Below are 26,496 nucleotides of genomic sequence, written 5' to 3' on the forward strand. Positions count from 1 at the left end.
TTAGCTTCTCTCTCTGGTTCTCTCCAGTAGAGGCATTAGTTGAGACAGTGAAAATGGATGGGGGGAAATGTACAGTTCACCTCTTGACAGTAGCTGCTACTGGATTTCACTTAGTGCCTTCAATTCATCTGAGAGCTGAGGATTGAAGCCTCCTCAGTGAGTAAAACCACCTGAACCCCGTCTTCCTGTTGCACCTCTTCTACAGAGCGCTCCCGTCCAGGACCTCTCAAGGAAAGCCGTCACTATAGGCTATCGGTGATGAGATACACAGCCAGTAGGCTGACAAAGGTGAAAGGTGAGCAATGTCACAAAAGGTTGTCATAGTCAAGCAGCTTGGAGTGCTGGCGGGTTTTCCACAGGCGGAAGAGACGGAAGTCAAAGTACATCTCGATCATCTCCTTGCCTAGAGAGAGAGAGAAATAGAGAGAGAGTGGGTGGGGTCGAACTGGTGGAAATGGAGGAGAGGGAAACACTCAGTGGAGATAATGAGATATTAATTGAGAAATAATTAGCATGACATCAATAAGTGTCAGGGGGAAATGATTGATGGGCGGTGCGTTCAGAGCTCAGGAACTTCAGACATGTCTGCCAGCGTGTTCCCTAATGTCCTGATTAACTTGGTTTGCCTTGCTAGGTTTGATTAATGTTCACTATTTACATTCAGGGAACGTGCACAGCGGAGCATGTAGCAGATATTGGAAAATCGATCATGTACATATGTGAAATTGCATTTGTGGGGTCATGCGTGCTACACTCACCCTGCGCAGACAGCTCTAGTGGGGACTTGAATTCGATGGCATGAGGTCTCATTAGCTGCTTCAGATTCTGGATTAGCTGTGAAGCAGAACATTTTACATTTTCAAAACATCCATCTGGCAAAACAGACAAACCTCTTGAGAGGAGAGAAAATAGTCTTCTGTTCACAGCAAAAACAATTGCAGACATATTGTCACTCATTCTTTTTCCAAAGGAAACTAACGCTCAGTTGTACCTCTAAAAGCAATACAACTAACTCCAAAGTTAAATGTCATAACATCAACTGAAAAGAGCCCTTCATAGTGGGAACGACAGGGGCAGGGTCTTGTGTATACAGCAGAATGGGAAGTGACACTGAAGTGTTAACCTGTGTTTGTCTCCCTGAGTATATCTGTTGTTGAGTGGCTGTTGTGTACGAGGAGAGTGCTCATTGCTGGAGAGAGCCTGTCAGAGCACATTACTGTACCTTACATAACCCTCCTCCTGCCCACTTCTCCGCTCACTCCCTACACCTCCCCTCTCCCCGCTCCTCTCCCTCTCTCTGCACCTCCCCTTTCCCTACACCTCCCCTCTCCCCGCTCCTCTCCCTCTCTCTGCACCTCCCCTTTCCCTGCACCTCTTCTCTTCTCCGCTCCTGCTCTCCTACTCCACTCCCTGCAGTCTGGACCAGCCAGTGCCACTGCCCCATGGAGCCTCGCAACCAATTAACATGTTTTTCCAGAAGCCCGTTTCCTCTCTGCTGACGCCATTCACAGAGCAGTAGAAGTAGCAGCATGCTCAGGATCTAAATCAATGCACGGAACCTCTGGGGAGTTTGTGTGTGTGTGTGTGTGTGTGGGAGAGGTCAGGGTTCGCGGCCCCTAGCGGGACTCTGCTAATATAACGTGATCCAGTGTTACAGTGCTTAACCTCAACTCCCCTGACCGTGTCGACAGAGATGAACAACAATAGTTTGAACCCTTAAAGCCGGGTCACTGTTTTAAAAGAGGGGAATACTGTACAACAGAAGGATTTCGGTGGTAGATTCTATCGGCAGAAATCAGCAGACTCACGGATGAACAGAATTCAGAGGAGGAACTAATGATGTTTTTGTCTTGCCCTTTGTAGGCTAGAGGTGACTGCTCCCCAGAAGAAGACTGTACAGGGAGTGAATACAACTAAAGTAGTGGAAACGAGCTGTATAACAAAGTTAAGGATTGCATCCCAAATGGCACCCCATTCCCTATAGGACCTGGTCAAAGTAGTGCACTATATATGGAAAAGGTTGCCATTTGGGAGACACCCAAAATCAATCAAGGAGATGTTAGAGTTGAATTGCAGATACAGGTAGGCTGGGTGTGTACCGGTACGTAGGTCTCTAAAACTAGCAGACTATTATTAGACGGATGACTAAAGCTTTCTTTCTGCATTCCAGCTGAGGTAGCAGGGGATTACAGATAGCAGAAGAGAACACTGAAAAATGCACTGAAAAATGCTTCCCTGTTTCATTTCTGCGACTTGTACAGCCTCCAGACTGCCACACACACACGCACACGCACACACACACACACACACACACACACACACACACACACACACACACACACACACACACACACACACACCAGAGAAGGAACAACGTGGAGAAAATGTCAGATAGACTAGAACAACACTGATGTCTGTGTCAGAGTGTAGACAGACTGTACAGCGTGCTAATGTACAAAATGCATGCATGTGTTGCTGTATATTGGACTGCCTAATACAGCCTGTGAAAACTGTATGTTCAATTATTTAAATGAGTAAACACAAATGCTGTAGCATGTGCACAGAGTTTCTGTGTGAGAGTGCACGCATTTTCAAGACCATCTGCACTAAGTGCCCGTGTGTGTCTGTGTGTGTCCGTGAAACTGTTTGTGTGCATAGCTGCTTGTTCCCTGCAGTGTCTGCCAGTACGGCTTAGGCTCTGTGGGTGAGGAGGGCCAGGGCAGGGGGATGTGTGTGTGTGTGAGGCTCTATACTGGCTACATGAATAAAAAAAGAGGGATAGGCCTATATACTGTGCATTAATCTATAATGAAGCAGTACGGTTGTGGTAATAAATGTTGACAGTGACAGAATAGGAAACAACTCTTTACATAAGTTAATATAGTACTGGGTAGGGTTAGCCTGGGTACCAGTCTGTTCAGCTGTCATATGACAAAGATTAGCATGACGAGGATTGTCAAGGAGTGGAATGACAGCTAAACAGACTGCTACCCAGACTATGGTGCCAAAATTTCAGTAACTTTCACAAAATCCCAAAGGTTTTGGCAGAAATTCCTGGAATCAGGAGGGGAGAACGCAGGAAATCCAGGAATCCTCCAACTGGGATTTCTAGAAAACCTGGTAACTTTGGGAAAATTACTAGAATTTTGCAACTACAATAGGAAACTTTAAATCCATACTTTTTCTCCATTGGCGCTCCCCAGAACATAGCAGCCCATTATGTGAATGAGGTTGGCCTCAGGGTTTAGTTTGCTCATAAACCGACTCAACTTCTTCCAAAACCTGTCCATACAAATAAAAGTGGAAGAGATTAAATGAATCTGCATTAATATGGTAGTGTATGACTTTAGTCTATGTTCCTGCAATCCAGTGACAGTTGTCATGGTGATATTGTTGTCAGAAGTGAGTGATCTTACTGGATCATGTCCTCCTCCTTCTCCACCTTGGCAAACGTGGCCACTTTGTTCTTGAGCAGGTACAGATGCCCCGGACCTCCCTGGAGAACAGGTTAATTCCAGTTATGTGCGTGCAACAATAACCGCAGCAGCAATAAGCTGACTTAAACGCTGAGTTTGAGACAACAAGAACCCATTCTCCAGCTCACACACGCAAACACACAATATTGTCTAAACCATCTCCCCTTCCTCTCTCTCACCTGACAGAAGATGAGCATGTTCCAGATCTTACAGCCTTTCCTGTAGGCCGTCAGCTTCTTCTCTATCTCCTCTGTGATTGGAGGGAAAGATGAGGGAGGAAAGTATAAATGTTACTTTTCTGCAGGCTGGGGAGAGAGGCCACATACTGTATTATGATCATTATTCAGGGCATACCATGACTGAAAAACAAACACATCAATCTACTCACCAATGATGTCATCGAATGTGGCATGTTCATGATCCTACAGAAAAATGAAAAATAGGACACAATAAGATGAGACGGTAAGACAATTCCGACTACTGTGTGAACGGGGTCGTTTATGGTATGCCCGTTATGGCGTAGCATTTAAAAAGTTGATATTTTCCATATAAACTGTAATAATTAGGAAGTGTAGAAGAGGCTCTTGTAAATCAATATGACAGTCATCAGAATATCCAGGAATTATCATAACAGGTAGGAGTAGTGCAACGGACCAGTGGATGAGAGGGACTCACATAAAGGATGGGGATGACCGAGGGGTCGTCCCGACGGATGATGTTAGGGACATATTCAGCCTTCGGGACTTTAGAGGATATCAGCTGGAAGAAGACGGCCAGTCTCAACATCTATACAAAAATCCACTAAAAACTGTCCATAATGGGTACATTATATACTAAGTAACATCATAATAAGAATGGAAACAGATAAATACATTTGTCAGAAACAACCCTACTTAGTAGTATGATATCTGTTTAAGGTCATCTAGAACAGAGCTACAGAGATATTCTACTACAGTTGACACTTAGCTATTAACAACACAATGTACCCTATTCACTTTGCACTGCTATGAGATGGCTAACTGGTCTCGTAGGTGAGCTGAGAATCTCACTATGATTTTGGGTGGGATGAAGTCCTCTCCCTCGCAGGCTGCTCTCTCCAGCTCTCTCTCCTCCTCCCAGTCTGCATCCTCCTGTGACCCTTCATCTAGAGCCCCTGACGAGGACTGCAGGTCCCCATCTGACACACACACACACACACACACACACACACACACACACACACACACACACACACACACACACACACACACACACACACACACACACACACACACACACACACACAGTCGTTGAGAGATGAAAGGATGACAAACAGAGCTGATTAGAGGAGAGTATACAACCAAAGCTGCACACATGGCTGCTGGCTGTTTGCAGAGAGAAGAAGACAGGAATCATAGAGAGACACACACCGAGGAAATATCACATTTACATAAGTATTCAGACCCTATACTCAGTCATTTGTTGAAGCACCTTTGGCAGCGATTACAGCATCGACTCTTCTTGGGTATGACGCTACAAGCTTGGCACACCTGTATTTGGGGAGTTTCTCACATTCTTCTCTGCAGATCCTCTCAAGGTCTGTCAGGTTGGATGGGGAGCATCGAGGCACAGCTATTTTTGTCACACCCTGATCTGTTTCACTTGTCCTCGCTATTGTCTCCACCCCCTCCAGGTGTCGCTTGTTTTCCCAGTGTATTTATCCCTGTGTTTCCTGTCTCTCTGTTCCTTTTTATCAAGGATCTCCCTGTACTTTGCTCCGTTCATCTTTCCCTCGATCCTGACTAGTCTCCCAGTCCCTGCCGCTGAAAAACATTCCCACCACCATGCCTCAGTTTGGCCGGGAGGCCAGCTCTAGGAAGAATCTTGGTGGTTCCAAACTTCTTCCATTTAAGAATGATGGAGGCCACTGTGTTCGTACCCTTCACCAGATCTGTGCCTCAACATAATCCTGTCTCTGAGCTCTACGGACAATTCCTTCGACCTCATGGCTTGGTTTTTGCTCTGACATGCACTGTCAACTGTGGGACCATATATAGTCAAGTGTGTGCCTTTCTAAATCCTGTCTAATTCATTTAATTTACCACAGGTGGACTCCAATCAAGTTGTAGAAACATCTCAAGGATGATCAATGGAAACAGGATGCACCTGAGATCAATTTTGAGTCTCATAGCAAAGGGTCTGAATACTTATGTAAATAAGGTATTTCTGATTTTAATTTTTTATACATTTGCAAAAATTCCGAACAACCTGTTTTTGCTTTGTCATTATGCGGTATTGTGTGTAGATTGAGGATTTTGGTTTTTGTTCATCCATTTTAGGATAAGGCTGTAACGTAACAAAATGTGGGAAAAGTCAAGAGGTCTGAATAATTTCCGAATGCACTGTAGCACAAGAAATCATAGGCACATAAAGCAGGCACACAAAGCCATCAGATACACAGACAATAGGTTGCAGAGAGACACGGACACAAAATATTTAGATGAAAGACAGAGCTTGGAACATACAAGCACAGACTCGGACAGACCCTGGACAGATATGGAGGACTGCAGAGACGCACAGTACTGGCGTAAAGGACAGACGTACAGACGCAAGGTACAGTAGACCGTCGCCGCCAAAAGACAGACGTGAATAGGTAGAGGAAAAATACAATCAGGGTCAAACAGTCTGTACAGGGGAGCTTCTTTCAAATGAGTGTGTGTGTGTTTGTGTGTGTGTTTGTGTGAGTGTGTGTGTGTCCATAGTGTACGTATAGTGCCTGTTTGTGCCTCAGTAAAGTTATTCTTAACTGTACATGCTTGTGCCCGAGTATGCTTGAGTGAGAAAGTGTGTTTGCGTATGTCTCCTGGGCACGTCAGCTTGCATGAGCGAGTGTGTGTGTATAGTATGTGTCTGGACTCACTGTCTCTGGAGCCATGGAGAGAGTCTGGCTTCATAGGGGTTGGGTCACTCCAGGAGCGGTTGAAACTCTTAGCTCGGCGGTCGGCATATGCTGATGAAGGAGTGAAGGAGAATGAGTGGAGGATGAGGAGGAGGCCGGGGGGGGGGAGTGCCACACACACTTTCCCTAATCAAGCCCAAAAGACACTGGGCGTGTTCCAATAATATCTATTTTCTTCTGAAGCGTACACTTGTTCACTACTTCCAACAAATCTAAAAGCATTGGATTGGTGGAGGCTAGAGGGAGTTTCCACCTTGTATTTTAATACCTGTAATTTCCTTTCGAATCAGTGAAGGGAAGTGAACAAAGGAACACTTTGGGAGAAAAGGAGAGATAATTGGGATGTAGCCACTCCACACAGACGCTAGGAACTCATCAGAAACGTCTTTCACCACGGAGTGGGATTTAGTCCGCTATACAGACGCCAACACACACAAACACTTCCCATATGTACAACACATCCCGGTTCATTCAAAAACAGCCTGGGTGAAAACACGTTCCTTGTATTGCTCTGACTGAGTCATCATCACGAAACAGTGATACTGAGTGGGTGAGCATCTGGTACTCCAGCTCACAGCTGGGCCTGTCGTATCCAAACCACCCAGTCACTTAACAGCTGCTAATAAAGTCAACACCTCTACCAGCTTCGTCTAACCAGACATCCTACTATAAAACGCCAACTTGAAAGCTTTCATGCCGTAACTTTGACCATCTTGACTCTTTGACCACTTTCACCCGGGAGTTGGATGTCTATTTTTCAGACAGGTTGAAATGTAAGAGAGGGACACAGAATTCAGAGGGGAGAACAGGTGGAAAAGGGCGGGTGAAGTGAGATTCGGTGTGCTTGGGAGACTATACTACTACAGTTTCACCACACTCCCACAATGGACCACTTGGTTCCATTTACTGTAGCTTCAACTAGTTAATATTGAGCCATGCCACACTTATTTATGAACGCACCATGCAGTATATTTTATCCAGCACACACTGTACATAGTACTCTATACACATGTACTCTACAGGCTGCATGCATTTAGCACAACCACACTGACGAAAGTTGAGCCCATAATAACAAGCTACGACGGCACAGGCACCAGGGCCACACTCACTGGGGAACTCACTCTGAGCCTTCATTCTGCGGCTGCCCACCATTCTCAGGTGCTTCCGGAAGTTCCTGTCACAGAAAAGAACAGAGCAGTAGAAGGGAGAAGAAAGAGGGAGGAGAGAGAAGGAGAACAGAGGGAGAAGAAGAGGGAGAGAGCAGAGGGAAGAAGAAGAGTAACAGTTTAGTAACTTACCTGGACAGGAAAGTGAAACAGCTTGTCAATCAACGCCTGTTCATGTGGGGGGGGGGGGGGGGGGCTTTGGTGTTTGAAGTTATTCAGTCTGATCAAACTGATTCCTTTCGAACTCTCCCACAACATGATTCAACTGGATCAAAAGAGATGAACTCTTTTCCAAGTTTGGTCAGACTGACTCATCCAAAACCTCTGAAAAAAGATCTAAAACATTGTGGATCTGTGAATTTAAAAAAAATCCAAGCTTGTGAAACAAGTTCCTGTGATTCAGCTGTCATCTACTGACTGTACAAATGTTCAAAAAAACAAAAAAACATGTGATGTTAGTTACACAGATTGTAAATACTGACTAGATTCAGTAATGCGTAGAGATAACCTTGTTACTGGAGCATCCTCATAAACATATGAGTGAAACAGGCAATTACTAAACAACTTTCTTAAGGAAACACATGCAATGGTTTGGCTCAGTTGCGAACTGTCATTCGGGGCAGATGGGGCAGAGCCCCAACTGTTTTGAGCCCCACCTGTTTGGCAAAAAATATATACAGTGCATTCGGAAAGTATTCAGACCCCTTGACTTTTGCCACATTTTGTAACGTTACAACCTTATTCTAAAATGGATTTGAAAGAATCTCAGCAATCTACACACAATACCTCCATAATGACAAAGCAAAAACAAGTTTTTAGACATTTTTGCTCATTTATTACAAATAAAAAACTGAAATATCACATTTACATAAGTATACAGACCCTTCGTCCCCTTCCGCTGAAAAACATCTTCACAGCGGGCTGTCATGTGCCTTTTACTGAGGAGTGGCTTCCGTCTGGCCACTCTAACATAAAGGCCTGATTGGTGGAGTGCTGCAGAGATGGTTGTCCTTCTGGAAGGTTCTCCCATCTCCACAGAAGAACTCTAGAGCTCTGTCAGAGTGACCATCGGGTTCTTGGGTCACCTCCCTGACCAAGGCCCTTCTCCCCCGTTTGCTCAGTTTGGCCGGGCGGCCAGCTCTAGGAAGAGTCTTGGTGGTTCCAAACTTCTTCAATTTAAGAATGATGGAGGCCACTGTGTTCTTGGGGACCTTCAATGCTGCAGACATTTTTTCGTACCCTTCCCCATATCTGTGCCTCGACACAATCCTATCACGGAGCTCTACAGACGATTTCTTCGACCTCATGGCTTGGTTTTTGCTCTGACATGCACTGTCAACTGTGGGACCTTATATAGACAGGTTTGTGCCTTTCCAAATCATGTCCAGTCAATTGATTGGATGCATCTGAGCTCAATTTTGAGTCTCATAGCAAAGGGTCTGAATACTTATGTAAATTATGTATTTCTGTTTTTTATTTTTAATACATTTGCCAACATTTCTGAAAAAAAGTTTTTTTGCTTTGTCATTATGGGGTATTGTGAGTAGATTGCTGAGGATTTGTATTTTGATTTTAGAATAAGGTTGTAACGTAACAAAATGTGGAAAAAGTCAAGTGGTCTGAATACTTTTCAAAGACACTGTATGTATATATGCAGTATTACTTGATTTATTTATATATATTTTTTGTTATTAATATAAAAAATGTGTTGTTGGGCCTCCCGGGTGGCGCAGTGGTCTAGGGCACTGCATCGCAGTGCTAGCTGCGCCACCAGAGTCTCTGGGTTCGCGCCCAGGCTCTGTCGCAGCCGGCCGCGACCGGGAGGTCCATGGGGCGACGCACAATTGGGCTAGCGTCGTCCGGGTTAGGGAGGGTTTGGCCGGTAGGGATATCCTTGTCTCATCGCGCTCCAGCGACTCCTGTGGCGGGCCGGGCGCAGTGCGCGCTAACCAAGGGGGCCAGGTGCACGGTGTTTCCTCCGACACATTGGTGCGGCTGGCTTCCGGGTTGGAGGCGCGCTGTGTTAAGAAGCAGTGCGGCTTGGTTGGGTTGTGCTTCGGAGGACGCGTGGCTTTCGACCTTCGTCTCTCCCGAGCCCGTATGGGAGTTGTAGCGATGAGACAAGATAGTAATTACTAGCGATTGGATACCACGAAAATTGGGGAGAAAAGGGGATAAAAAATTTAAAAAATAAAAATAATAAAAATAAAACAAAAATGTGTTGTTTTGCATGTTATTTTGGCATTAATACGTGTCACATATCAGTTTGCAAACAATGTTAAAAAAAATCCTTGAGTTAATAAAGCCGCATACAAAAACATGGTCTCATCTTTGCTTTCTTGAGTAAGGCAGCTCCAAAATGCAGGTGTTTCAGCCTAGCTCAGTGCTTTCTGTGGTGGTGGTGAATATGCCTCGGAGATATGTATACTGTAGCTAAGAAAGTAATACTAAGTGTATGTTGTGTAGCAAGCTGTTAGTAGCCCATGTGCCTCACCCTAATAATTTGGTACCTTTCCCCCTCATAACTTAGCCTACTGATCTGACTTGGTGGTGCACATGTAGCCTATAGCCTGTTTTACATAAATGTCATCATTGAATATTGTAAGAGCTTTCATTGTCTGCGTATATGCCCCCTTTATTTATCCTACGGTTCTGACTTGGTGTACAGGGAGAATACTGTAAGAACGGCCAATGTTCTGAATTCTGTCGCTGTACATTTCAAAAGTGCTGAACATATAGTTATATATTATATAATATATTATATATATTATATATATACGTCCGTCCTAGCTCGCTCATTAATGTCTTAATCGAAATTACGGATTGCCTCATATTTGCTCGTCGTCCCATTATGCCATAGTTTGTACATCTCAATGGTCAGTAGAAACAACATTTGTTTAAGCAAGTCAGCCATATCAGCTTTTTTTAAAGGCAGTAAATGAGGCTGAATGAACTGTTTCACTGCCAGACAAGGCTCCGCTGATAGCCAGGTGTAGCGGTGGTAAGGATTCACTCCATGGTGCTGAAAAAAAAGCTCTGCTGTTGGGACAACTTTATGTAGGCCATAACAGTTTGTAGGCACCTTTTGTCACCGTTATAGTGCAATTAATTAGGGTTCAATTCTCGGGCCGACTCTCTTCTCTGTATACATCAATGATGTCGCTCTTTCTGCTGGTGATTCTCTGATCCACCTCTACGCAGACGACACCATTCTGTATACTTCTGGCCCTTCTTTGGACACTGTGTTAACTAACCTCCAAACGAGCTTCAATGCCATACAACTCTCCTTCCGTGGCCTCCAACTGCTCTTAAATTCAAGTAAAACTAAATGCATGCTCTTCAACCGATCGCTGCCTGCACCTGCCCGCCCGTCCAGCATCACTACTCTGGACGGCTCTGACTTAGAATATGTGGACAACCACAAATACCTAGGTGTCTGGTTAGACTGTAAACTGTCCTCCCAGACTCACATTAAGCATCTCCAATCCAAAATTAAATCTAGAATCGGCTTCCTATTCCACAACAAAGCATCCTTCACTCATGCTGCCAAACATACCCTCGTAAAACTGACGATCCTACCGATCCTTGACTTCGGCGATGTAATTTACAAAATAGCCTCCAACACTCTACTCAGCAAATTGGATGCAGTCTATCACAGTGCCATCCGTTTTGTCACCAAAGCCCCATATACTACCCACCACTGCGACCTGTATGCTCTCATTGGCTGGCCCTCGCTTCATATTCGTCGCCAAACCCACTGGCTCCAGGTCATCTATAAATCTTTGCTAGGTAAAGCCCCGCCTTATCTCAGCTCACTGGTCACCATAGCAGCACCCACCCGTAGCACACGCTACAGCAGGATAATTTACTGGTCACCCCCAAAGCTAATTCTTTCTTTGGCCGCCTTTCCTTCCAGTTCTCTGCTGCCAATGACTGGAACGAACTGCAAAAATCAGCTGGAGACTCATTATCTCCCTCACTAACTTTAAGCACCAGCTTTCAATGCAGCTCACAGATCACTGCACATAGCCCATCTGTAAATATAGCCCATCCAACTACCTTATCCCCATACTGTTATTTATTTATTTTGCTCCTTTGCACCTTCTGCACATCTATCACTCCAGTGTTTAATTGCTATATTGTAATTATTTCACCACTCTATGGCCTGTTTATTGCCTTACCTCCCTTATCCTACCACATTTGCACACACTGTATATAGACTTTTTCTATTGTATTATTGACTGTATGTTTGTTTATTCCATGTGTAACTCTGTGTTGTTGTTTGTGTCGCACTGCTTTGCTTTATCTTGGCCAGGTCGCAGTTGTAAATGAGAACTTGTTCTCAACTAGCCTACCTGGTTAAATAAAGGTGAAATAAAAAATTCTAAAATGAATGTATTGTTTAGTGTTGTGTTGTGTTGTTTAGTGGCTTTGCTGGCATGCATCTAAAAACATTTTATTTTTGCCCCACAAAGATTTACATGCTAAAATCGCCACTGGTATGGCTTAAGGTGCAATTTATGTGTGCTTAACCTTCTCTTTCCCTCTAACTTAGAAGTTGAAATTAGACTTTGAATTTGAAGTTGAATACTGCCCTCCCTCTCATCCCTCACTACTTCTCCTCGTCTCTTCAACCTACTTCATCCCTTGTGCCCTTGTCTCTCGTTCTACACAGCTGTCTGGTTTACACATATCCATGGTTATGATTCATGTTGTGGATCAAACACAGGCATTATGCATATGGGTGTGTGTGTGTGTGTGTGTGTGTGTGTGTGTGTGTGTGTGTGTGTGTGTGTGTGTGTGTGTGTGTGTGTGTGTGTGTGTGTGTGTGTGTGTGTGTGTGTGTGTGTGGGCGATGTGTGTGTGTGAGTTGCTGTCGTCAGTTTACCCACAAACACTGCCTGCTTTAAAGGAGGAAGTAGAGAGGGAAAAGGATGAGGGGAAACAGAGAAAGCCCTAAATGTAAGTGGAACAGAGTTGTAGAAGAGAAACAAGCCTAAAACATTTTTTTCATAATTCATGAATGCTTGTTTGACACGTGATGCTATTGTGCATGCATGCCTCTGTTAAGACGCTTTTAGCGGTGTCGTCGCTTGTCTTTGTTTAAGAGGACTCTCTCAAAGTTAGGTATTTGGTCCCACGTGTTGTCCAGCACGCAATACTGAATCTCTCTCTATACTGTTGTGGTATGAATACCATAGTTAAGACAAACATGTCGGAAGAAACACTCATAAATTATAACTAATGTTGTGCATTCTGCTGTGTCCAATTTATAACGGTAATACCTTTATTGAGACTGTTGCCTAAGCCTGGGGTTACACAAAGCAACTATCATGCAATTTTAGGTGACATCATCTCAAGTAACTTTGCTGTTACATGAAGCAACTCAAATGCGATTAAAATTGCATGGAACAGCCAATCAAATTGAAGATGCTTCTGTCATATTGTTTGAGAATTCTAAACTCATCCCGTGTCATCTGCTGCAGTACATCGTGATTTCACAAATTATTATTGGTTTATCCAAGCGTTTCGTTATTGTATAAGGAACGATTAAGACAAAATGCTGGCTGTTCAATTTAGATAGCTAGAAAAAATTAATTGCCAGCACTTTTTGATCAAGCTAGGTAGGTATCTAGCAACACGCTAAACAAGCTAGCAACAAACTTGCTAGCTAGCGTAGCTCATGTTGAACAATTTCAGTTGAAACTGGTCAGGGAGAGGTTTGGGTTCACTTCAAAATTGCATTTATTAACTGCTATACCATGTACAATAATTTGTAATTATACAACGGTGGGTCTAATCCTGAATGCTGATTGTTTAAAACCGCATTCCAGCCGGTGTCTATTCCACAAGTTACCACAGGCTAAATCTATGCCTTTAAAATGCCTGTTTACTCTGTTGCATCCGACTGCGCAATCCACTGTCTCATCAGCTCAGCCAGGCAATTTATAAACTTTATCTCCACTATAAAAAGCATCTAGACATTATCTATTTCTTTTAGACTAACATTTTGTTTTCAACAGCGGAGATTTGTAAAAACCCTACTGTCTCTCCGACATTTGCAACATTTTTTCAATATTCAAATTCGATGTGCAGCTGTCCCATAGTAATGAACGTGTCGGGATTCGGGACGAGACAGATAGACAGGCAGGTAGCGTTTCTCAGCCAGTCGAAATCATGAATCTGCTGGCATAATTTTTATGGATATATACAAAGAAATGTCAATTGAAAAAATGTCAAACGAAACGAAGTGCAGCTAGTTTGCAGTCTTTCCAGCTTCAGTTTGAAGTGATTGTGTTAGTGTAACAGTACTCTTCTTGCGTTGTGTACAATCAATCATCGACACGAACTCCAACTTGTAGCACCAGTCATGGAGCTTTATTCTGACAGAAAACAGCACATAATTGCACGTCATGCAATGCACGGCTCACCATCCAACTCTGCACTCACGCACTGTACAAAATATACGAACCTCCCCACCAGACACGGTAAGTTGCTAGCTAGTATTGGTGGGAATTCTCTACAACAAAATGCACAATAAATATTCACCAAAAAACGCTGCATCTTATTTGTGATGTTCGAATAACATTTACAAACAAATTGATATAAATTGTACATTTAAATCATCACTTGGGAGTATAAAAATGACTTTTGACGTACAGTGCTTTGCAACCAACAACTTACCGCTGGTTTGGTGCTTGTTCGCTGGGACGATTCTAACTGAAACATCCTCCCTCGTAAGCAAGCTACGCAAACCAGCCAATAAGATGCCATGTTGAGTAGGTGAAGGCAAGACAAAACTAAAACCAAAAACCCATTGGCTTAACAATAAAGTGGCAAGGGGAATCACCAATATAACCCTGTTACATTAGCTGTGTTGTTGGCTAGCTCCTCTGAACATCAGTGTCCTGACGAGTGAGCACATTTTCCAGGCGAAACCATGCCTCATTATCTCATTGTTATGGATGTATCCAAATAAATGTCTCTGGAAAACAGCTTAACCTTCTATGGCATGACTTTTTATTTGGGGGGGGAGGGATATTTCACCCGATTTTTGGGGAGCTTGATAATATGATAATATGATAAACCCTGATAATATATCCATCATAAATGTGTCGTCATCCCTTCCAACCAGATATTGGTTTGTTGCCTCAGGGCAACAATGTGCTACGAGGGTACTGAAACACCAAGGTTTTTTATAGTACGTATGATAAGTGGAATAAGGAAAACAAGCAATATATGCATTAGAACAAGTTTTATTTAGACAAACATCAACCACAAATAGTTTCAGCCAATCACAATTAGAAGCTTTCAAGTCAAAACATTAAACAATCAAATAAACAAACTACTACTAATTACAACTGAGACCTCATGTATAAACGTTTCTCACATTCCATACAAACATATAAACTAACATCCAAATGAGTGTGTGTGTGTGTGTGTGTGTGTGTGTGTGTGTGTGTGTGTGTGTGTGTGTGTGTGTGTGTGTGTGTGTGTGTGTGTGTGTGTGTGTGTGTGTGTGTGTGGAGGGGTTAGCCTATGTGTGCGGGTATATGTGTGTGTGTGTGTGTGCGTGTGCGTGTGTGTGTGTGGAGGGGTTAGCCTATGTGTGCGGGTATATGTGTGTGTGTGTGTGTGTGCGTGTGCGTGTGTGTGTGTGGAGGGGTTAGCTTATGTGTGTGGGTATATGTGCAAGTGTGTCTGAATGTGTGGGTTATTGTTTGAATCAGTGTTTCTCTTCTGTGTGGAACCTCAGGAAGCAGTTGCTGGTGGATGTGAAACAGAGGTGGACATCACATTTCTGGCACTTGGCTTTTGGTGTACCTGTGCACCCTGGTACCTTGCATCTCCCCTTCTTTTCAGCCATAATCTTCCAGTGGGCTGTGGCATCCAGGCGTACATCAGGAACTGGAATTGGAGCAGCGGGTCCTTTTCTCCTCTTCTCCTCATACCTCACAAGCAATTGTGGAACTGGGATGACATTTTTTGCACTCCAGACTCGTTCCATTTTTGCATAGGCCTTCAGCGATGTATGACTTGAAGGTATACAGCTTCATTTGTTCCTTCTTTCTCATGCCAGTGCCTTCACAATCTCTTCGGTAGAGCAGCCAGGTGGTCACGATGATCATATCCAGGAAGTGGAACACTTCTTTGATCTGATTTTGTCCCGGTTCAGTGCACTCAGTGAGTCAAGCAGATCCACCCCACCCATATTCTTGTTGTATTCTTACACCACAGCAGGGCAGGGGACTTTGTTGATCATCTTTCGCTTGCGATCCCACCTGTCAACCTCAGGGATTTTTTGATGGCCTCCCATCTATTCAGTATCATGGTGTCAGCTACTTGGGACACTCGGCAGGCTTTGTTCCAAAACATGAAGGTGCCTGGTAAACCAAACAATGTACACCACAATACCCAGGAACTGCTCCAGTTCTTCTGTAGTGAGGTTAAGGGGCTTGTTTGCGTTACATTGTATCGCATATAGATTTGACTGCCCTACAATAACTTCCAGAATGTCTTCTGAGAAAAACTGCTTGAAGTACTGGAGGGGGACATGATATCATCAGATCTTGAAAGCAGGCCCTGCCATTCTTGGTAAGCAATGAAGTATGCATTGTGGGGTGTTCTCCACCGGGGTAGGCGTGGAACATCAACCTCTGCTACATCTTCATCCTCAGGCATTCTCCTTTAAAAAAGAAAGCAGGAAGCACACATATGAATGTGTCATATACCCTTCTTCATCCAGACACGCATGCAAACACACACACACACACCACACACGTGCACACACACATTACTTTGCTGACTGACCCCTAACTGACCCCTGACCTCCTAACTGTCTTTCAAACCTGATTCGGGGATCCACTCTTTCTGACTCCTCAAGCTCACTGTCCTCACTGTCAGAGGGAATGACCCTAACTGCTCGATGATGTTCCTTCCTGTCACGCCCTGACCATAGAGAGCTTTTTATGTCTCTATTTTGGTTTGGTCAGAGTGTGATTTGGGTGGGCATTCTATGTTCTGTTTTCTAGGTTTGTGTATTTCTATGTTTTGGCCGGGTATGGTTCTCAATCAGGGACAGCTGTCTATCGTTGTCTCTGATTGGGAATCATACTTAGGCAGCCTTTTTCCCTTGTGTCACTGTGGGAAGTTGTCTTTGTTTGGGGTACTATAGCCCTCTTAAGCTTCGCGGTTGTTTTGTATTGTTTATTGTTTTTGTTGGCAACATTTTCTATAATAAAAAGTAATGTACGCTCACCACGCTGCGCTTTGGTCTTTCTTCAACGACAGCCATGACACTTCCGCCCATAAAACGTTCTTGTGTCCATTTCCTGTAAGTATCAGTAGATAGTAAAGTAAAAACATTGACTATGGTCATAATTATGCATCCGAGCACATCTCCACACTTTAGCATGATATTGCCCGAACAAAAGTGGTCTAACTGCACAATGTTGCCCTGAGGCAACGAACCAAAAAACAGTTTTAGTATATAAATAAAAACAAAATAAGTCTTTAAACAATCAAACATACGTCTTTACATACTCATGCATATTTTTTTTATATAACGTTATTTCAATTTAAACATGTTAAAAAGTGATTTTATCTTACCAATTGGTGGCACTGTGTCCCATGTGGCTTTGCTTCCTGAAAGGACTGCTCTACCCCCAGACAAAAGGCCACACTCACTTCAGCCCCTCATTTCATTGGACACAAACATGTTAGGTGATATATTTTATTTATCCCAAAAAATGTAAGTGGTGGTGTGAGGTAGAAAAGGTAGTTTGTTGCCTGAGGGCAACACCATGCCACAGAGGGTTAAACAAATGCAAATGCAGCTACTTTGCTGTTATTCTACCTGCACTTTTTGACGTGACTGTAAGTTAGCCGTAGTTGGCTAGCTAGCAAGCAAGGGATAAGAACGTTGCCAGCCAGTATGGCAATGGAACATTTAGAACGAATGACTGGGTCGCGTCCATGTGTCGCGTCTCTAGCAACCGAACCGATAGAACGAACGACCAGCCGGCTTGGGTAGCAACCCTAGATTTGTGTCGGGACTATATCTTGTGGAAGGATGAAATAGTATGAATTTAAAAAAAATCTAAATAATGTTTTTGATGAAAATATGTCAGTCATTATTTGAATATGTTGGTAACCTGATGTATAAAACTGATGTTTGGAGGATATATTGGCACGGGTGTTGTTAAACTCAATTTTGTCTCGGGCCAAACAACACCCGTGCCAATATATCCTCCAAACACCGGCTTCAAGTGCATTATCACTTAAACATCTCCTGCTGTGCTAGTCTTTGTTCTGTCAACCTTGGTCGCGGATTGTGCTGCGCAGAACTGACAGCTGTGTGTTGACATGACAACTGGGTCAGAATTCCGAACCGTCGAATGGATCATGTGACAAAAGTGTTTGTTTTGATTGACTGTTGAAAAGTTTTAAATGGATGCAACCAGATTAGTTGCAGGGGGGTGCTTCGCGAAGCAATCAAGAAAGAACTCAGTTGCTAGCAACTAAAATTGTGTGCAAGTTGCATCGTGTAACGGCAGCCTAACGGTTTGTGTGTTAGATACCAAGCTAAAGCTAATGTGTGTTTTCTAGACAGCTGGTTTACAAATAAAATGCTGTCAAGGTCTCTTACACAAATCAACTGGGTGCCTGTGACAGCACGATGCACTCCCTGAAATTACTCAGTGATGAAAGAGAGCGAGCGAGCGAGCAAGAGAGAGCACCTCCTCCAGATCTAAATTAATGTTTTGGTGTGTGTGCACGTGCGTGTGTGTATTAGCGTGCGTGCGTTACTCTTCATATACAAACTTCTTAGTCCAATCTCCACCCATCCATATGTGTTCCTTCAATCTGAATATAATAAATCGAACCAAATTGATACAATGAAACACTGTCCATACTCCTCTGCAACACATGAGAACCCTGGTGCACTGAATACACCGACAATTTATTGTACCCTTTATCCTGTAAGAGCTACACTGTGACACATGATTCATACAGTCACAGCCACACAAAGCTGTCCGGCAGAGAAGTGAGTTACAGTCCAGTCTCCATGAACACAGTCACACGTTGTGCACTGCAGCAGCTCGGTGTTTAACACTGATTAAAACTGTCATGCCAACGCCATGCTGTAAATGTTCATACATTGATTCATTGCCACGGTTACACACCACTGCCCATTGTCGCACAGCTGCCAGGCCTGCGGACTAAAATGTTGACAAGCTGTTGTAGCAGTGTCAGTCTCACCAACGCAAACCCAGTTCCTGGTCCCATCTACAGTGGTACAGCTAGGCTGTCTCCCAAATGGAACCCTATTCCATATATACTGTAGTGCGCAACTTTCGAGCTGGGTTTGAGTTGGTGAGACAGACACTAGCTTTCCTCCTTTACCACCAACCCATCCATGCACAGCAACCCAGACACTCACGCACACCAATGATTATTGACTTCTGGAGGCAACTGTCTGGCTCTTAAGCAAAGTGTTGTATGATCACGCTACCTGGAACAGTGAGAGGCTACTGAGACATGGTCGATCATTAGAGTTGGTCTGACGGACAGGGTGTGAATGTGAGGGGGGAGGCACAACAATAATGTTAGAGGGTGCCTGTGCGTCTGTGTGTTTCTGTGTGTGTGCACGTGTGTGTGTGTGCAGGGGTTGTTGGGGCGGGGGCCACACCACACTACAACACCGTGTACAGGGCAGCCAGTTCAGACATGGAAGGTACCTCTCAGTCTCTGTTATAGTAGAGGTTGCCTCCTGTTCTCGTTTCCTCCTCTTTCTCTCAGCAATGCACCGGAATGCCCTGCTGGGACGTCACAGTGTTAACGGGGTCAGGGCTCAGACGTGAGGGGCGGGGTTTGTGAGTGCAGGGTTAGAAGGCGTTAGTGAGCGGGGATCCACGCCACAGAGAATTAGCCATCACAGGGTTAGCACTGGTTAGTGGCTAGTGGGTTAGAGCCAGCAGCACAGGTGCTTGTTGTACACGACACACGCACACTGCAAACACACACATAAGGATACCACCAAGCCACCAATCAGAGACCAAGAGGAGCAGAGGTCAGACAGACACGGAGCCACAGAGGTGGAGTACACAGGAAACTAGCAATTGTGTTTGTGTGTGTGTACCTCCTAAATGGATATATGTTGTGACAGGGTGCCAAAAAGAGTAACGATCATGTGTGACAGATGCTATCCATATTCTACGCACTGGGGTCAATCACTGCCTGTCAGACAGATGATGAGAGCTGTCTGTGTGTGTGTGTGTGTGTGTGTGTGTGTGTGTGTGTGTGTGTGTGTGTGTGTGTGTGTGTGTGTGTGTGTGTGTGTGTGTGTGTGTGTGTGTGTGTGTGTGTGTGTGCGTGCGTGCGTGCGTGCGTGCGTGCGTGCGTGCGTGCGTGCGTGCGTGCGTGCGTGCGTGCGTGCGTGCGTGCGTGCGTGCGTGCGTGCGTGCGTGCGTGCGTGCGTGCGTGTGTGCGTGCGTGTGTGTTGCCTACTGTGCATAAACTAGACTGCTGTATGCTGTGGTATAAACTAATAACTACTAATGAGGATTATAAAACAAATTACTTCACAACCTGTTCTATGAATACTGGACAGTGCACAATTAAGAAATAAGGCACAAAAGACTCTGCTATGTGCTGAATATAGTTACAAGTACATTGCGTTGTTTGGCCCGAAGTCAACCCATTTACCGGTGACAGAATTCAGCACATAGCACAACAATTGTTTGTTAGAAGTATAGAAAGAACAACCAGTGTTTTTCCCTAACAACATTGCCCAAAAAATTGACAACCAGTTTCTGTCCGGACTCTTTCCTCTAAAGGAATACTTAAATAGTATGAATTGAATTGTCAAGATAAAGTTCATGAAAATGTGTCATTTATTTACATTTTATATGTTGGAAACTGTTTTATTAAAGCAATAAAGCACTCGAGACCGTGCTATGTGCAGAATACAGTCAAAGTTAAATGGGTTGACTGGCCCTTCGCTTCGCATCGGGCTGAACAACAGCATTTACCTGTGACTGTATTCAGCGCATAGCATGGTCTCTTGTGCCTTATTGCTTAATTATGAAATATAATCTATTCACTCTCAATGCGTCCCAAATGGGAACCTATTTCCTTTATAGTACTCTACTTTTGACCAAGGTAGTGCCCTATATAGGGAATAGGGTGTCAGTTGGGATCTACTTCTATCTAGACGGGGACCACTAAAACAATGAGCGCCATAATGGCCTTTTCTTGAGACCACCTACAATGTGTACTTTTCATTATACTTATGCACTTGTGTATTATACAATATTGCATAACTACAGTAAGCCTATATTGCTCTAGGCAATTCTATGTTCCTTCCGAATGCGGCCTTTTGAAGAGTCAGTCGTCCTTTTGTTGCTCCGAATGAACTGATGAAGCCAAGCTTAAAACAACGTCAGTGTGGAGAGGGGTGTGTGTGTGTGTGTGTGTGTGTGTGTGTGTGTGTGAGTCATGACCCCGGCTACAGAGGAACAGAACAATACACTACCATCTCTAGTGTGACTCATTGTGCTACAGTACTGTGTATTTTATGTTCTGCATTGTTGATCCGTAGATTAATACAATTTAATACTAGCTATACTGTTAAAGTGAGAATTCAATCTGTACTTATTTACAATTTAGACCTATTGTGCAGAATATGTATTGTTTATTCATTGGAGCTTTGGATACTGTTGATGTTTTTCCGTAACATCGAACACTCAGTCCAGCAGGGGGGGTTAAGAGGGGTTAATAAGGATGAGGGATACAGTGGGTAACAGCACACAGGGAGACATAGCCAAGAGTTTAACAGTGAGTTGTCTGAGGGGCACAGAGAAGGAGTGAGAGAAAGAGAGAGTTACTCACGATATACTGTAGGCGCAGGAGTTGGTGCAGGCCGTGTGGAGGAAGGGAAGGAAAGAGAGAAGAATCAAGTTAAGACACTTTAGTAATAAATAAAGAACTTGACAGAGAGATATACGGTTGGGAGAGCTAGCTGTCAATCATATGCTATTCCAGTCAAGGACACTGTGTGCATCATAAATGGCATCCTATTCCCTATTATAGTGCACTACTTTTCACCAGAGCCCTATGGGCCCTGGTCAAAAGTACTGCACTATATAGGGGATATAGTGCAGTGCCTCCATGGGGAGTATGAGGGGGGGACAGATGACGCAGAGGGAAGGAGGGACAGCGACAGATGAGAAGAAAAATAAACAAAGACGTTGACAGATGTGCACAGAGAGGGAGCGATGGAGAGAGAGAGAGCGTGGGATCCAGGGGGACGGCCAGATAGGAGATGAGTGGAGTGAGAGAGGGAGCAGGGAGAATGACAGTGGCGTGCTGGGAGTGCAGGGTGTGTGTGGGCCGTAATTACTAGTTCAACCAGACAGGTGATAATTAAGCAGTCAGCAGTGTGTGTGTGTACCTCGTGTGTGTATGTGTGTAGACTAATGAACCTGCTCATGCAACACACAGTGCCCAAGGTCCGAAGGCCTTGCACAGTCATTAGCCCTTCTGTACTCCATGACAGAGCCTCTCTCAAACTACTGGCCTCCAACTGTGTCCAGGGTAGAGCCATGTGAAGGAGTCGAAACATCTCAAATGGCACCCTTTTCCCTTTATAGAGCACTATATACTGTTGGGAATCCGGTGCATATTTGGGAGGCACTCTGAACTCTCATCTATCTTTAGATCCGTGTTGAGAACACAGAACTCTTGAGGAAGCCATGTCATGTTCGTTAGGAGTGTGTTATATCTGGACTGGGCGTATCCTATACTCACGCCTGCATTGTTGTGGTTGCCGTCTGGAAGCTGAACATATTCTCTTTGGGGAACCAGCTATTAGGGTTGTCCTCTACATACCAAGGAAACAAAGCAGAAGTTTAGCCCACAACATAAGACTCCAACTGTTGTTCTCTCTCAGCAGTTACCATGCTTCATACAATGTTAGAGCTGAGATCCGTATTAGGGGAAACAGTGCCACTGGCCACCATGGGGGATTTGTTATTGTTTTTGTTTATCAAACCAGGGGTTATCAAACTTTTTGGGGGCCGGGGACCCCTTTTTTGATAGCAAATTAGTCAGGTACCCCCTCTAACCAAGTCTCGGGCCCTGGGAAAGAACATTTTAAAGGCTCGCCTCTTGGCATTGGAGAGAAAATGATGCAGTTTTCAAGCCAATTTCCTGCAATTCCTGCAAAAACACATTTTGTCATGGGGCAGAGATTTTGGGTTGTTGCAGCTTTAACGTTAATATCCTGCAATTCTACACATTTTTCCATGAGGCAAATAGAAAACTTTGGTGTTTTAAAGATTAAAATACAGTGCATTTATGAAAATTAAAGATTGTTGGGGAATACAAGAAGTATTGAGTTGAAAAATCTATAATTGGTGTACTGTGGATACCAAAATCCCTGTGAGCCTCCCAGGCTCATGTTAACCCAGGGTTAAGAACACATCCCTTGGCCAAAATGTGTTTAATCTGTTCTTAGTAATATTCATAAAAAATAAAAAATAATTATGAGTTTATATATATTTTTACAGTATATATATATACAGTACCAGTTAAAAGCTTGGTCACACCTACTCATTCAAGGGTTTTTCTTTATTTTTTACTATTTTCTATATTGTAGAATAATAGTCAAGACATCAAAACTATGAAATAAGATATATGGAATCATGTAGTAACCAAAAAAATGTTAAACAAATCAAAATAGATTTTATATTTTATATTGGCTCAAACACATTAAGAAGGAAAGAAATTCCACAAATTAACTTTTAACAAGGCACACCTGTTAATTGAAATGCATTCCAGGTGACTACCTTATGAAGCTGGTTGAGAGAATGCTAAGAGTGTGCAAAACTGTCATCAAGGCAAAGGGTGGCTACTTTGAAGAATCTGAAATATAAAATATATTTTAATTTGTTTAACATTTTCTGGGTTACTACATGATTCCCTATGTGTTATTTCATAGTTTTGATGAAAAAACCTTGAATGAGTAGGTGTGATTGAGATTTAGCTGCGGGCCCCCTGCAGTACCTCTGCGGGCCCCACTGTTTGAAGTAACATCATTGTTGTTGTAATATTACAAACGGACATGGCAGTTTCACCGATACCGATTCCAACCTTAAGTGCTTTGCGTTTGAGAAAAACATTATGTTGCAAATGAATCTTATCATAGTGGACAAGGGATGGAGATAATGAGATATATAGACACCTAAGGCCCCACTCCCATCCATTCTTCCCTCCCCCTCCTCCTCCTCCTCACCTCTCTCCTCAGCAGAGCCTTGTCTGTCTCTGTCTCTGTCTCGGTCCTCGCTGTACATCCTCTCCAGCTTCTTCCTTTGTTTGCCTCCGTCTTGCGGGGACGTCTCCAGATCCAGGGAGCGCTGGCTCTGACATGGGGCCCTGATGCAGGTCACAGACTCTGGGGTGCAGTCCTCCCGCGAGCCCCCCCTCCGCACCCCCCAGTCCCGGATGTTATGGGCGCTCCCCGAGCTCTGCAGGGGCTGGGACTGGGACCTGTGGTTCTGTGGGCCATGGTTATGGTTGCCATGGTGATGGTTGCCACCACCGCCGCCGCGTTGGTATTTGCTGCCTGGTGGTTGTGGATTTGAGTACGAGGGCTGGTTGGAGGAGGGAGGAGGGGACAGGGGCTGCTTCAGCACCTCCAGCTCCAGGCTCTCCTCACTGCCTCGGCCCCCTAGCATGCCTCCCTCCCTGGTGATGGTGTAGACCCGCTGGGCAGCTGGCTTCAGGCCCGTCAGACTTCCCTCAGTGGACCTGGGAGGCGGCTGCTGCTCCTCAAAGGAGAAGCTGCGCTCCGCTGAGAGCCCTGCTGAGAGCCTGCGCTTGGACGGTCCTGTGGGCTGCAAACTATCTGGCTGCAGGGTGCTGGGCTGGGGCTGGAGACTGCTGGGCTGGGAATGCAGGGTGCTGGGCTGTGACTGGAGACTGTGGGCCTGGGGCTGATTCTGAGGGTGTAGGTTGTTGTGGAAACGACTGAGGTCAGGGGAGTCTGTGTCTTGGCCGATAAAGGTATCAGACAGCAGGTGATCTGGAGAGAGAGAGAGAGAGCGAGAGAGAGAGAGAGAGAGAGAGAGAGAGAGAGAGAGAGAGATAGAGAGAGAGAGAGAGAGAGGGGGCGAAGAGATGAGCTGTTCGTCTTGTGATCTCAAGGCCTTGGCAACATTTGAGCAAACATCAGGGAGCCAAGAAAGCTTTTGGGAGATGAGAGGGGGAATGAGATGTGAAGAGATGGATGACGGAGAAGGGGAATTGGGAGGGATTTTGAGAGGATAAGTTGAAGGATAGAAGGGGTTTGGCAGACTTGCCCGGTCCTGGGCCTTGGGAGGACACACCCTCTCACAGTAAAATATGCCAGATATAATGTGGTCAAATTTTCAGAGCATTCTCTGCTTCTAACTGCTATACAGTGAGATGAGAGGAAGGCCGAGTGATGAGGAAGGTCCTTGGAAAGGTCAAGCCATGTAATGAGGAAAGCTCTGGAATGTACTAGATGAGGTTGGGATGTAGGCTACCAGATGAGGCTGGGCACAGGGGAAGAGGTTGCCTACCTGAGCCGGCACGGTTCTCAGGGTGTGTGTGAGACAGGTAATCTCCAAAAGCTCTGGCTGCTCTGCAAAAAGAAGCACAACACAACACTGATTAGCACTGGACCACTGGCAGCCTGCCTGCCTGCCTGCCTGACTGCCTGCCTGCCACCGTGAGCCTTCCTGCTGACTCCAACTGAGAGTGATTCACTATTCCAATGCGTCACCTACTCAGTAGCTAGCTACGTGCCAAATAGCTTCAGATTCCCTATAGTGTACTACTTTTGACCAGGGCCCATAGGGTTCTGGTTAAAAGTAGTGCACTTTAATAGGAAATAGGGTTCCATTTGCGACGCAAGCAATGTTCTATGATTGTCTTGCGCAATCATTGATTAACCTGAACATTTGTCTCATTGACTTGACTTTACTCTGATTTCCCTATGGAACTGTCTTCTTAAGCCGAAACTACTCGAGAAGGTCACTTCACGCTGCTAGTCTATCTATACATCGCAAACATGTTCATGGTACGTGTCCTACACAGTGGCCATTATTCTCTCCTACAGAAGGTGAAATCCAATATGCAGTGTGTTCCAGACAGGTTTGATATGATTCCTCACGCTTGCACACACATACACAAATACACACACAGACAAGCACAGACACACACATGCATGCACACACACAAGCACACATAGTCGCGTGGGGAGCACTGGGCATGGAGAGTTAGAAGAAGGATGTGGGAGACTGAGTATGTACATGAATTCAATCGTTATCTTCGTAAAACTTAAAAGCACTCCTTTCACATGTCACAAATTCAATCTCCCCTACGGTTTCTTAGCATGGGCCTGGGGATAGATTTGCAATACGAAACAAAAGCCGCGTGCAATTCTCTTCTCCAGGTTTAATACTTCCTAATACGATCTGCCATGTACTGTACCACACAGAGTAGCAGGGTCATTTAATTCGGTTTTAGACTTTTGTGACAAATGTGTCTTCCATATGGCACCCTACAGTACTTCCTAACAGCGCACTACTTTTCACCAGGGGCCACGGGGCTTTGGTCAGAGGTAGTGGACCTATTAGGGAATAGGGTGCCATTTGGAACACAAACAGAGGCGTTCTAACTGGCCAACTTGGAATGTGAACAGTGCTTCAGACATGGTCATGTGAAGGCTGTAAACTGTGCAGACTTTTTATTCCAGCCCAGTGCTAAACTACCAGATTACAATCAAGACCATTGTTGAATCAGGTTTTAAGTGTTGTGCCGGAACAAAAGCCTGCACAATCTGCGGCTCCATGACCAACCCTCTGACAAAGGATTTCATACGGAACAT

The 26,496-nt window shown here is 44.5% G+C and overlaps 1 protein-coding gene across 1 annotated transcript; it reads right to left on the reverse strand.

Moving 5' to 3' along the window:
* Positions 1-305: 305 nt before the first annotated feature.
* LOC120051521 (NMDA receptor synaptonuclear signaling and neuronal migration factor-like) lies at positions 306-26,496 on the reverse strand. The gene is made up of 15 exons (XM_038998440.1): positions 26,468-26,496; positions 25,187-25,248; positions 23,878-24,666; positions 22,392-22,464; positions 21,474-21,479; positions 7,536-7,588; positions 6,376-6,465; positions 4,526-4,653; positions 4,152-4,235; positions 3,865-3,898; positions 3,656-3,726; positions 3,417-3,496; positions 3,180-3,282; positions 759-834; positions 306-403 (listed from the first exon to the last, which is right to left on the reverse strand). Exons 1-15 carry the CDS (start codon positions 26,494-26,496, stop codon positions 306-308), a joined length of 1,776 nt encoding a protein of 591 aa, XP_038854368.1.

Source organism: Salvelinus namaycush, chromosome 1, assembly GCF_016432855.1.
Source record: "Salvelinus namaycush isolate Seneca chromosome 1, SaNama_1.0, whole genome shotgun sequence".
Lineage (NCBI taxonomy): Eukaryota > Metazoa > Chordata > Actinopteri > Salmoniformes > Salmonidae > Salvelinus > Salvelinus namaycush.